This window comes from Tenrec ecaudatus, chromosome 3, assembly GCF_050624435.1.
Source record: "Tenrec ecaudatus isolate mTenEca1 chromosome 3, mTenEca1.hap1, whole genome shotgun sequence".
Lineage (NCBI taxonomy): Eukaryota > Metazoa > Chordata > Mammalia > Afrosoricida > Tenrecidae > Tenrec > Tenrec ecaudatus.
In genome coordinates this window covers 106748258-106762911 of record NC_134532.1, presented here as the reverse complement: position 1 = coordinate 106762911, position 14654 = coordinate 106748258, and the positions used below count along the sequence as shown (strand labels likewise).

The window sequence follows — 14654 nt, the reverse complement described above, 5'->3', positions numbered from 1 at the left end:
GATTCCATATATTTATATCATGTACTCAGAATAGAATGGCAAGAGTAATATAATTTTACTAAATGACTACCATGGATTAAGCATTATACCAGGTATTTGACTAATGCAATCTCTATTAATCATAACGATAATCTGTCATATTATTGTTAGGTTAAGCCATATGAAATTACCATTTTGTCAGTTAAAAAAGTCCAAGTATTGACATATTATTATGATTCAAATAAGTAATATGACTAGCCATCTTTCACAGGCAATAAAGGGCTGGGGTGTGGTTAAAAATCTAATACATGTATTTGAAGCGGAAGCACATGCACAATCCAAGTTAAAAAGAGGATCTCTTGAATGACTGTACTCTTGGTAATCTGTGTTCTTTGCTGCTAAGTTATGGGAGGGGCACACGGTGACGAAAATGTCAGAAGAAAAAGTGCTGTGATATGACCACAACTCTTGGAGAATCTGATCAGTTTAATGGCCGCTGATATGGCATTTCTGGAATCCACTTAGCGCCCTTCTTCCACGAAGCGAATATTTACGATGCGTACTACTGCCACACTCCATTCGGGATGCTAGTAGCTATAGCTGTGAGCAAAATGGACAAACATTTGTGCCCTGGAAAAACTGCATTCCAGTAGAAGGGCAGAAACGACAGCAAATAAAACTTGTAACACTTCAGATAAGGGCAAATGCAAAGAAAGAAAGCAGGGAAGCGAGTGGGGTGTGGGGAGGGGGGAATCCTAGTCTGAAGGGACACAATTTAACTCAGTGATCAGGGAAGGTGTCACTCTTAGGTAATATTTGACAGATTTCCAGGAGAACCAGAACAGGCAGTAGGCCACTGGGAGACGGTGTCCAGACTCAGCACACAAAGCGGACACGTGCAAAATTCCCGATAAGCTCCAGGAAGAGCAGGAAGCAGCGTTCTTGGGGTGCATGTGATAGGAAAGGAGGTCCGATGGTAAAGGAGGTCTTTCTGGGGAGGGTCTTGACGATGACTCCACCGCCCAGGCTATGTCAGTACAGACTCAAGACGATGGGGTCCTGGGTCAGGGTGATGGGAGAGAAGCCAGTGAACTGTGGTCAATTCCAAGTGTGCTTTGAAGGGAGCAGTAACAGGATTTGTCGAATAAGTGCATGTGAGAATATAATCCAGACCGAGGCGATCAAAACGGTTCCAAGATGGAGATCCCAGTATTTAAAAGAACTAAAATACAACACAGTCATGTTAAAACTCAGCTTTGAGGTGACTTTAGACATTAATTTTCTAAGCTGAGTAAAGGAAACAGGACTAATGTAATTAAGAGCAAGGCACTATAGCTTGCTCTGTTAGTACTACTGAGATGAGATGGTGCTAAATGGGAAGTTCTGAAGTGTAAGAGTGTTTTGAACATACTAAAATATAAGTGAACCTATAACCTAGACATGAAATTGAGAGCTTTCATTAAAATTTAGATTTCTTATTAAAGCAAACACAAATAGTTTGGGAATGTCTACCCAAAGTATGGTTTTTAATTTTGCTTCAGTTTAAAGAGAGCACGAGGTGTTGAAGGGATCAGGTAGCAGACACCAAATAACAAAAACCATCATTGTGTGATCACCTTCCCCACATAAATGCTGAAGATGAATGTGTGCGTAAGTGTGGTGAAGAAGGCTGATGGTGCCTGGCTATGGAGAGATATAGTGTCTGGGGTCTTAAAGGCTTGAAAGTAAACAAGCGGCCATCTAGCCCAGAAGCAACAAAGCCCACATGGAAGCAGTACACCAACATGTGTGATCATGAATTGCCAAGGGGACCCGGTTTCAAGCACCAATGGTGTGTGTAGGGGGTGTGCAATCATATCATTGTGAATGAGGGGAGTGCGTGATGGGGACCCAATGCCCATCTGTAGACAGCTGGACATCCCTTGCAGAGGGGTAATGGGGATGAAATGAGTCACTCAGGTTCAGTGTAGCAATAATGAAACTCACAACCTTCCTCTAGTTCTTAAACGCTTCCTCCCACCAACTATCATGATCCCAATTCTACCTTGCAAACCTGGTTAGACCAGAGGATGCACAGCGGTATAGATGGGATCTGGAAACACAAGGAATTTAGGACAGATGAACCCCTTGGGACCAACGGTGAGAGTGGTGATACTGGGAGGGAAGCGGGTGTAGAAAGGGGGAACCGATCTCGGGAATCTACATATAACCTCTTCTCTGGAGGATGGGCAACAGAAAAGTGGGTGAAGGGAGACGCTGGGTAGTGTAAGATAAGATAAAATAATAATATAAAAATTATGAAGGGTTCATGAGAGAGGGGGCGGGGAAAGAGGGGGAGGAAAAAAAGTAAAATGAGCTGATTCCAGGAACCCAAGCAGAAGGCGAATTTTGAGAACGATGAGGACAACGAATGTACAAATGTGCTTTACACAACTGATCTATGTATGGATTGTGATAAGAGTTGTGTGAGCCCCAATAAAATGATTAAAAAATAAAGAGATGAAATCAAACACTCAAACATATTTGCATATTATAAATAGCATCTTTGGGTACTGCAGTCCCACTCATGTAATCAGCAGGGTAGTGCTACTTGGTAGAAAGCTAGTTTTGTCACAGTAAGGGAAATCAGACCAAACCCAATTAAAAAAACCAAAAATCAATCCTCTATACCAATCATAAGTGTTTTTTGCATGATTCAAACCAAACAAATTAAACTCCACTGCCAAGATTCTTGATGTTTGTCAGAACACCTCCCAGACACATGCTCTTGCCACTAACTTTTCTGCAATTCTTTAACATATTATTGTGTAGAATAAAAAAAAAAAGGGGGTACGTGAAAATGAAGGGATTCTAGAAATCTAAAAAGCAGTCCACTTTAGGGACTAAACATCTTATTCTAGCTCCTGTTAAGCCAGTTAGTTTATGACCTAACCTCTCTAAGCACTGAAAGAAATTGGGTCAATAGGACCTACTTACTAGTTTTACTGAGAATGTAATGTAATGCCTCTAGCTACTCTGTGGCCACTTTTGTCACAAGTGTTGAGTCTTTGCTAGAAACTATGAAACTTGCTTATTTATTCAAGAAAGAGATCTATTTCTTTCCCCATAAAATGAAGCTCTCATTATATTTAAACTCTAATCTACAGTCTCATTTTAAAATACCCAGTGCCGTTAGCAGCGTCAGGAAGCCAATGGCTGCATAATAACTATTCATTGAAAGAATAACTGACCAATAAATGCATAAAACAACAGCAAATGCCTCCAGTCTAATTTGAGATCTGTAACCTACACATTTAGTTCAGATTCACTCAGTAAAATACCTAAACAAAACAAAGCTCAACCCTTCTATAGTCAAGTTTTTTCTTTTTGACAACATGCTAAAACTGGTCTTGCACCCCTAATGTGCATGAATGTGCTGCCAGTGGGGTCTGCCTTTGGAAATGAGACTACGTGGCTTCCCTGCTCAAAACCTTCTAAATCTCAGGGTCTATAATACCAACACACACTTCTTAAGAGGTTCCCACTTCTCAAGCTTGCTCTCGCTCTCTTTCCCAGCATGCATTTCACTCTTCAGTAGTATCCTGAGGTGCCTTACTACACTATGATGTGTTTCTGTGTCCTTTCACCTGCAATGTGTTTCCTCTTACACTCCTCACCTGATTAATTGCTCCTATCTCTTAATCTTATTTTCAAAAGTTGTATCGCTGGGAATCCTTCAGAGTAAGCTCATCTGGATTGGTGCTTTCCATGTGTTCTAGGACACATGTACTATAAGATCTGTGATAGCAGCCCTGGAGGACCTTGAACATGGCAACACTGCTACATTCATCTTTGTATATCCCATGACTCATGTAGGATCCTGACGCCAATCAGTAACAGCAGCTGACACTGGCTGAAACACTTCAACACTCAACATTGTGACAAGCAGTTTAGATGCCTTTTTCCTTCTAATTTTCAACTTGACAATGAAGTAAATAATGCTATTATCTACCTTCTACCCACAGGGATACTGTGAAGTTCAGGAAGTTTATCCAGGTCTGCAAAGCTCTCAAACTGGGTATTGGGACCAGGATGAAATAGATACTATTTATTGTGGTTCCATGTTGGGCTGTTAACTGCAAGGTCAGCAGTTTGAGACAACCAGCTGTTCCGTGGGAGGAAGATGGGGCTTTCTGTTCTCATCAATACAGTCTCAGAAATTTTCTGGGGGCAGTTCTACCCTAACCTACAGGGTCACTATGAGTTGGCATTGACTCGATGACAGTGGGTTTGGTTTGGGGATTCAACTACTGAGGAACAAGAAATGAATGGGGATGAATCCCATCAGAGTAGGTCAGCTTTCTAGATGCTCAATTTCAGAAGAAAATCACACAAAAGACACCAAAGAGCTCCTACATTCTAGCTTTCCTTACTTCAACACCATTTTTATGAAAATTTGATAATTTAGCCTTAATATATCACATATATTTAGAAAAGCAAACTCATATCCCAGAAGAACAGAAAACACATGCACCTAAATCCAGCCAATACATGCATTGCGTAGTTACTGAATGGCTCACAACAACTTCCAGAACAGTGACTCTGAAACTACATCTACAGCACTGGACCTTTCCTTTATATCCAACCTTTGCCTGCCAATACCCATATCATCTTCAATGGGCTGACCCTGTAACATTCTGAAGCAGGCAATGTTTAGTAAAGTGGACTTGGTTCTTTTTGTGTGTGCAGTTTAGTTACGTGGTATGCTAGCCCTCGTGGTGTGGTGGGCTAAGTGCTCAGCTGCTAGTCACAATGTTAGAGGTTCAATCCACTTGCTGTCTGTGAGAGAAAGATGTGGCAATCAACAACTGTAAAGCTTTACAGTCTCAGAAACTCCCTGGAATACTTCTACTTTGTTCATACAGGGTCACTGTGAGTTGGAAACGACTTGACGGCAGTAGATGTTTGGTTGGTGTAACCCCTATAATTTACCAAGATTGTTGCTAGGTGCTGTTGACTTCATTGGGACTCCTAGTGATCTGTGTACAAAGGAATCAAACATTGCTCGGGTCTGTGTCATGTTCACGATTGTTCTGTTTGAACCTCTTGTTGCAGCCACTGTGTCAATCCATCTCACTGAGTGTTCCTGTTTCTCATGACCCTCTCTCTAACAAGCATACGGCCTTCTTCCCGGGACCGGTTCTTCCTGATATGAGAGGAAGTCTCACCTCCTCCCTGTGAGGAGTAAGCTGGAGTACTACCTGCGAGACAGGTTTCTGCTGCTGCTGTTCTCTGGCAGTCCGGGGTACTTTCCACGGCCACTACTAGCACCGTACTCCAACGCACCCATTCTCCCATCGTCTGCTTTGCTCGTCATCCTGTTTCTACATCCAGATGGGACAACTGAAAAGATCCAGGCTTGGGTCAGGCACACCGTGGTCCTCTCAGTGGCCTCTTTGCTAGTTCATACTTTAAAGAGGTCTTGGGAAGCAGATGTGCCCAGTGCGCAAGGTCATTTGATTTTTTTACCTTTGCTTCCATACATGTTGAGTGTATGTGTAGGTCCAAGTGAAATGCATTCCTTAACTACTTAATGGTTTTCTTCAGTTTATCGTGATGTTGTCTATGAATCCAGTTTTGAGGATTTTAATTTTTTCCCATTTATATCAGAATTAGCCCAGCTGATTTGAAACTCCCTTAACCATTTAAACAAGTCTGTTATTTTGATAGGCGTGTTATGATGCAAAACGATCTTTGCTTCCTTTAGACTTGACATCAGTGTGTCTAGTGTCCACTTAGTATTCTGTACATTCTAGGTGGTCATACAGATTTGTTGCATTAGTTTGCATATGGAAACCGTTATCATTCTAGATGTAGAAAACATCCAAACCCAAACATCTTATTCCTATAGAGCCTTTGTCACTAAACTCCTTTACGCCGTCCGTCATCTCTTCTGTGCCGTCTGTACTTACATATGTTAACACACCGGTCTGAAACGGAACGACTTACCATTGAATGCCCTAGCAGGGTATTTTTAAATGTACTTACACAGGGCTAAGACTTACTCCTTTAAGACCTGTAGAATTCATTCTCTCCTCAGCAAATCAAAGACAGTCTAGTACAAATACATGGCAGAGAAAAAGCAAAGCTCCTCAGCGCCAATTCGCTGACTCACAAAAAGTATCACTAGATGACAGAGATCTCATTTCCTGTTATTTCTAGATAACTTATTTGCAGAAAATAACTCAAACTCAGAAAATGAGCTAATATTTCATTGAAATATTTATTTTATTCTAACATATAATTCAGAGTTATATACTATTTATAGGTAATAAAATAAATTATGATTAAACTTTTACATAGAAATGAATAAGTCTAATAGTAATTTTAGATAAGGGTTAAGGTAATTTTGTACAGTAGATATTTTAGACACATGAAGCACTACCCCATAATTGTTCTTACTGGGATGTGTTTAATTTCTTAAATTTAAAGTCCATTAGTGAAACAGTAATATTTTGGATATATACGTTAGTGGACAGCAATCTCCCCACTGTAATAGTATTCCCTAACTGGCAATTTATTCCTTTATTCAACTGCTAATGAACTCTTTATTTCATTTTAATGGCTTATATAATTAACATGTGTATTACCATATATACATCATCTTATGTTACATAATTGTACATTAATTAATATTTTTAAAATCTTCCTAATATTCTACTGCTAGCACTATATTGAATCAATGGCCGGAAAAAAAGACGTAACAGGTGGTAGTATAGATTTTAATATTTAAATTCTATTGTTAGGAGGAAAACTGGGTTGCAGGGAAGTTTTTCAGCAACCTGAGAAGATAAAAGTGATGGAGGAATACTCTACTTTAAAACTTACACTTAACTTTAAATTTAATATCTCATTAAATTGGACATTGTTATTAAGGACAAAGTAGAAACATAGAAATATTTCACTTAATATAATAACAACTATATAATGCAGACTAGGTTTTATGCAACACAAAATTTTTAATTATAAAAATTACAAATCTCATGTTTTTTATTTTCACATAAAGTGATAGCTATCTACAGCTACTGTCAATTTAACTTTCTGAATAACTAAAATGAATCCCATATTTTAAGAAGCGATAGCTTAGTCAAGCTTGCGAGTGATGGAATAATCTTGCAACATGTGCTTTTTTGGAATGTAAGCAGGAGCTTGTTAGTCCTACATTATTTTTTTCTTTGGTTTTACAACTGCATACAGAGTTTCACAAGTGAGCAGGAAAACCCATTTATACAAAGTTTATTAAGATAGAGCAAGCTTATGTTTTCTAATGTTGAATGTGCATTCACATATTTTGTTTTGATTTTGAACTATTTTAAGCTGGGTTTGGCAATAATTTTGCCCTGTATTTTATCATCATCAATAAGCAAACCTGAGGCTATCACTGACAAAGTTAAGATACAAACCTAGGAGAAAGCAGAAGAATAGGAAGGTGAAATATAAGGAATGTGAGAAAGAAAGACAAAAAGAGGGAAAGAGAATGAAAATGTTTTTAACATTGAAGAAAGTGGTCGAGTGAAATGGATTCTGCACCAGTCCTATAAGTTACAGATACTGATTTAAAATTTAAAATATCAACCAGTTACAGATACATGCATGTAGACAACAATTTTCCTTCAAAGGTATCTTTTTAAAAAAAATCAAGGCCTGGATTAGATAGTTAAAAGACGCTACTGTACACCTTAGGTCTTTTTAGAAATATTTGGCCCCTGTGGTAGTTACATAATCTGGTGTCAATTTGAGAGGATTACGAGCGAAGGGGTGGAGTCTGGCCTGTCAATCAAAACATAACCAATGTGGCCTCTGTGTGGGCATGGCCTTCTCCTGAGAATTCCGGAAACTCCTGTATTTTCCTCCTTTGAGGCAGGAGACACCTCTCTCTCTCTCTCTCTCTGCTCACTTCCTGTGAGACATCCTTGAGTAGAAGCCACATGGATCTCCCCTGATGCAGCCCTGGGAACTGAATACCCCTGCCAGGGCTGAGATGCTTCTCCTGCCACTGACTGCACCCACAGGGCTGTGATCATCCTGCATTTGGCGTCATTGCATGTGTTGCAGGAGTCTGAAGAGGCCTTTCTAGATTGGTATCAGACATATGGGCTAATATCAGACTGATGGACTTGATAAGGACTGGGCTGGGATGTTTTCTCCCTATTCAACTGCTCTTGTATACAAACCTCTTTTTTATACACATTTGTGTGTCTATGAATTTGTTTCTCTAGTCAACCCAGACTAACACAGCCTCATAGGATAGCGCATGTATCAGCGGTCCTTAAAAACAACGTCCAGAGCTTTGTGACCTGTGGATGGTTATTCTCTTGAAGAGAGAAGTACATAGAAGGCCAAGGTCCAACTGCGCTACAAACTGTATGGTGATCCGAAGAAAGCTGGCTTCATGCAGTCATCTTCACCAGGAAACGAAAATTTTCATCGACCATATGGAACATAAGAATAACTGAATCTGGGAGTTTAGTCTGTGCACTGTCCCCTAATGTACACGTTTATAAGAGCTATGGACCAAAAAGAGTCACAAATCCAGTGGTTCTGGAGTTTAGATGAGACCACGGCCTCCAGTCATCATCAGAAATCAGCAAGACCTCACCCGAGTGATAAGGTGTTGGGGTCTTTGCCTTCACAGCAGTCTTGCAAATATGATCTGCAGTTTCAACTGATTAGCCAGCAGAAGGAAAAAGGGAGAACAAATGGGGATGAAGTCCTTAGACTCATTCAGTCTCACAGCAATACATTTCGGCTTGGTGCATAGCGCTCCACGGCCTCGACATGTAAGAAGGATGAATACAGCAAGATCCAAGGAGCTGCTGAATGGTGAGCTGAACCGAGATGCAGGAAGCAGGATGAGTGATAAAGACGCCAGAAGGCCACACAGGAGCCCAACTTTGACAGTGCTGCACAGCTCTGGAAGGCTGAGAAAAAGCAGCAGATGGGCCAAACTGATGCGCGCCCACCAGAGATGAAGTGGCTGATTCTGAGCAATGGTGTTGGGCGCTCTATGAGGCGGAGAGACACTGTGGCACACAGCGACAGGCCCTGCAAACTGTGGCTAGAGCCACAGACCAAAGGACAGTCTTCAAATGTATACAGAACGGGACTGACTACTGCTACATCCCATTGGCTTTGGAAACCCCCAGGCCCTTGGCCCTTGAAGAGCAGCACTGTTAGTATGGTCCGCTACACATTGAGGTCTACTGACGACAGCTGTTTGATAACACCTGCAAAGTCCAAAAAGGTATTTTCTTAATAAGAGGAATTGTTTGACTAGAAAAAGAAACCGCTGTATGTTTTTGCTGTGTATATTTCCAACAACAGTAAAATAAAATAACAGGAATTACTAGAAATATTTTCAAAAGACAAATGACTACTTCAGGCATTTTATACCTCAAATCATTCATATTTTAAGAGAATGAATTCTTGCTATTATAAAACTTCTTTAAGAAAAACAATAAAAATTATGAGTACCTAACTGTCTGCTATTACTATTGTTCTTCCACAGTGATGGCCATGCTTTGCTGAGACTCCCATTTGTTTTTAAATTAGTAGAGCCTTTCCCTGGTATTCAGTTTGCTGCTGAGTGTACTGGTCAAAGATAGCACTTGGTTTCTGGAAATGTGACTAAACTAGAAAGTTGCTTGAAAGACCGAACAGTCTAGGATGTCAGCACATTGCCTTGCAGAAAGAAAGCAATGACATTAAATGTGCTTTTGAGCAGGAGTTGTAAAATAACAAGTTCCTCAGGATGACTAAAGGCTTAAGAGAAAATGTGGTGAAAACATATGCTGAAGTCTCTCTCTTCATTCTGAGTTTTCCAGTAAGATTTTGGGATAGTGAAATAAGCAAGAGACGTACACTGAAAATGGCAGCATGAGAGATTCCTATAAAACATGTTGAAGAAGAATTGTTTCTCTAAGTCAGTGACAGATCTTGAGTGAGTTTACAAGGAGAAGGAAAACAGTAGGCCCTCAAGAAATGGTAAACATTTGCTGAATGGATTAAGAAACTGAGGTGGTCTGGATTCAATTCAAGGGCAAGCCATACACTAAGGCATCATAAAACCGAGCCTTTTTGAATGGCAATTGGACAATCTGAGTTCAAGGAAAGTGGGTTTTCTCCAAATCTTTGATCCTGAGAAAGCGTCGGGCACCCCGTACTGTGTAGAACCCTTCATCTGCTGTGCTTTCTCCTGTCCTGCTTTGAGAAGGGCTTGTCAACCCAGGGTATCACAGTATCACTCCCTCAAACTCCCTACCACCCTTTCAATGAAAAAGCGAGAAGTTACTCTGCTATCATTTCTCCCCCCCCCCTTAAGCTAGCTCACCACGATGTGTATATTTTCGTCTTTTATGCTTCTTTATAGTAGAAGAGGAGTAATAGCCGACACTCCCAGGCTAGTCCTCAGAGATGGTGTAGACTGTGCACTGCATTTGGCGTGGGAACTGTGTTCTGTTTGAGGAACTGTGTATCCCACATGACACCATGTAAGTCAGATGCTGGAGTTGCATGTGCTGCCTATGAGGCTGTCAGCCAGAATGGGAACAGTGTGTAGGGCCTGTCGGGGCTGGTGTTTCACCATCGATAACAGATAACAACATTGTATGAAAGGGGTGAGTTGAGAAGCATGTGGAAGGAAGGCATGCAATTTTTGTATACATAGTAGGGTTTTCTTCAGAAGACGTGGTTACATAAGGATTTGTCCTGTGAGCTTGTCCTGTTATGTACAGAGCTAATTTTAGGTTACAATGGAGCTGGGAAATAAATACCTTCCCTACCAGGATACTTAAAGCTACAGACAACTGTGAAGTGAAGATGCACGAGCAGAGTCACTCAAATGCCACACTCTGTTAAGGTCTTTCTGGAGAACTAGGCACTAATAGACTGCTGGACCAGCATATCGCCAGCAATAATAAAGATAGTAAAGGCCTTTATGACAGTTTTCATACCACCTGCTTTACAGTCAGAAAGATAGCTTGGGTGACCTTTCAAAATGCCATCTAGTCTTAAAGATCGCTGATGTAATTCAACACTAAAAAGGGTTACCAGCTTAAAGCTGATAGGGGTCTGAACGAATATAAATGGGGCCTCAGAGGTTATAGCTAAGACTGATTCAGACTAGTAAAAGTAAGCAAAACTCGGAGTTTACATATTCAGTTTAAAGAATAAACTAAGGCACCTTGAACTCAATTACCAGATGCTAACCATGACTTTGGTGACTGGAACCCACCAGCCACTTGATGTGAGAAAACTGCGCTGTCTGTCCCTGTAAAGATTTGCCGAGTCTCCGAAATCCTATCAGGTTGTTGAGAGTTGGATTTGGCTTGTTGGCAGTGGGTTGTCTTTGTTGTTGTATTCCTTTCGAGAGCCCCAAGACTTCAATGCATTCCTTTGGAGAAAGGGCTCTCTCTCTCTCTCTCTCTCTCTCTCTCTCTCTCTCTCCTTGGTGCTCCTCTTACTGAGATGTTCAAATTTTCCTCATCGTATTTAATTATCTAAAGATTCAACCTCCCCGGCGGATAGTGAGAGGAGGCTTCAAAAAGTTTGTGGAGAAAGAGAATGAAAAGCTAAGATAATTTTTCCATAAAGGCTTTGAAGGCCCCGTTGCGCCGAGGTTGTTTTCTTTCTGGCTCCTGTTCAAGGGACGAGCAAGACACTCTCATAGAAGCGTTGAGTGATGGCAGAGCTAAGGGCTAGCAGGCCCTCGCAGAGACGATGCGTTCTGAATCATTGGGAAGCTAAATGGCACATCTGCTTCTTTGATTGCAAGAGCAAACAAACAACTCATCTCTCGAAGATGATCGGCATCAATGATTCATAAAATCACATCAGTTCAGATTTAAACTCGGGGGCAAGAACAAGATCAATAACCTCACTAAATAAAATCTTCTGCACAGCTATCTACCTTTCAACTGTAAAACTGATGATTAACGACCTTCAGCAGAGTTAGGTCAGAGCGCTAGTAATATGAAGAGAGTGCACTTTAATGGCTACCGCTGTTCTAACCAACCAAAGAGGAAAAAGTCAGCGGAGGTGAATGTGAGCTTGTGCTCTGGAGCCATTTTTACTTCCTGTATTTCTCACACAGCTCCTGCATCTGAGGATTTCCACGCTCTTCATTCATTCAGATGGATGCAACGTGTCAGGGCGATATCTTCCTCATTCCACCATTAGATTAAAGGCTCTTATCTTAGGCAATTGTATTTTCTGATTGTATTTACTTAATTGGTGTACTGTTCCTTTAAGTATCTCTAATGTGGTCTTTCTCTTGTGGAATTGCTTCTAGACAAGCCCAGAGTATAGTCACATACATTGAATTACCAAAATAAAAATAAAAAGGTGCAAAAATAGAAGGAAGCAAAATGGACCTTTCCAAGTCAGCAGTGCAGTAAAGAAGCAGGCAACGTCACACATGTGATTAGTATGTGTGGGCAGAGGCACTGAGAAAGTGCCTGTAACTATGCTGACAGTAGCCCTGACCGACAGCTAAAATAGTGCTGGGGACTGAATTGAATGGAGACCAAGAATTAAATAGAAAAGTCCATGAAAACCTAGGATTAAAAAAAAAAAAAAAGAAGAAGCCAACTACAAATACTATATTTCATAAAACCTGTCTGAAGTTACAAAAAGAATTATACTCCATCCTTGAATGTACATCATTTTCTAGATGGGGTCATGAATGTAACCAAGACTTAGATATTTTCAATTACTTTTTGATGGATCTTTTTACAATTTTATATTAATTTCCCAAACTACTGTTACTAGTTTGAAATCCCAATGTATATAAATATAGCACATGTTGTCTATAGCTTAAAAAATGAAAGAAAATAATATAAGAAAAAATGTGACAAACTAAATCCACATAACTTAGAAATAATGTCTTCATAAAAGGAAAAATATTTTTGTATCTACCAAGTTCCCAAACTTTTAGTTACTTTGAAAAAATACACATATTATTTTAATCTCTGAAATATGTTCTGAGTTAGAATTCTTCATCTGTAACTTAATCATACCTTTCACATCTTCATCCTCAATTGTGGTATTTGAACTCTCGGTTGATTCCTATTGAGAAGAAAACACATTTAAGTTTCAAACAATGAACAGTTTGGCCTCTTGATTAAAAAAAAGAAAGAAGAAAATATAAAAATATATGTATAGTGATGTACATCATGCAAAATCCTGCAGCAGGCCATGTGCTTATGCGGACATGCAAATGAACAAATACGTTACGTGATTTAAACAGAAATAAAATGCTGCAATGCTGCACAGAATTCAAACACGGAGTATTCTGGTTGCCTAGCCTCTGAGATCATGTGATTTTAGGCAACCTGTAGAAGGCGTAGAAGTATGCGATTTATTTTAAAAACTGTGAGACCATGTTTGTGTTACCATGCTCCATAAGATGCACTTTTTCCCTGTATATTTATGAGGAAATGAGTATATTGGCATAATGGAAGAAACAAAACATACAATTTTTCCCTAATTAATTATCCGTGAACTGTACCGTCTTTGTGTGAGGCACCATGCCAAGCACTGCATTTCCAGCCTGTTTACTCCTTTGTTGAGCAAAAGGCACGTCACTGAATCCTTTGATGAAGACGCGAACGCTACTAAGCTAACATATGCTGACTATACTTTCAGGAATTTTCAAATCCTAAATTTATGATGAGTAATTTACCTTCGGATAACTCGATTTTCCATTCATTTTGAAATTAGAAATTGTTGTCATTGATAAGATCTCTGCTCCCATAAGGAAGACAAAACTATTCCACAATTGAAACTGAAATTAGTAAACACTCTTCAGAGGGCCCTGTAACTGCCAATCATAATATCCATCTCCTAAAGTGGCTTGATAAACATACAGCAATATTCATAAGACATAAGTGTCCACTTGTTGGAATGACTGAAGTTAAGACCTGAGACAACAATAGGAAGCAAGAACCCAAATAAGTAGTTACATGCTCAACACGCAAACCACACTTTGGTAAGTTACACAAACATTAATCAATGTCCTTTTTGAGCTTCAAAAGGTCAAACTGGATATCAATTTGAATAATTATTATATTCAATATGTAAGCTGCTAGAAACCCATTCCACTGCTACCCAGTCAACTCTGACTCAGAGACCGAGAGGACGGAGAAGAGCCTCCCGAGAGGGTTCCCAAAAATGGGAATCTTTACGGACACAGAGTGCCACATCTTTCCCGGCAACGTGGCTGGAGGTGCAGACCGCTGACCTCCCCAGTGGTTAGCAGTTGAGTGGTAAGCCATTAGGCTTCAGGGCTCCTTGTAAACTCAAAGGACACACTAACTACAGATGTCTCCAGAGTCTCCATACACACAAAAGCCAAAGAAAAATCTTCATGCATTTCTTATTGTGATTAGTGTTCAAATAGAAATGCAAGATGAAGGTACACTCATGCACTGTAACAATAAACTAATTCATGTAAGCAAGACATAGCATGCAGCAACTCTTACAACGGACAGAGCTACAACTAGCGACGTGTCCACTCCAGCTCTTCGGCTTGCTCTTTCATTTGGTAATGATAGTTTAAAAATGTGTGTTCATCTGTGACAGTCCTGACTGTCTAACATCTTTCAGGGACTTAGAACATGCTAAACTGTCAAAGTTAT

General features: G+C 40.1%; 1 protein-coding gene across 4 annotated transcripts in view; it reads right to left on the bottom strand.

Moving 5' to 3' along the window:
• Positions 1–14654, bottom strand: part of CAMK2D (calcium/calmodulin dependent protein kinase II delta) — a 305138-nt gene that overhangs the window by 31058 nt on the left and 259426 nt on the right. For all 4 annotated transcript variants that reach the window (XM_075543891.1, XM_075543888.1, XM_075543890.1 and 1 more), the window contains exon 14: positions 13035–13083. In XM_075543891.1, coding sequence (XP_075400006.1) covers positions 13035–13083 — 49 coding nt within the window. The remainder of the gene's footprint in view (positions 1–13034; positions 13084–14654) is intronic.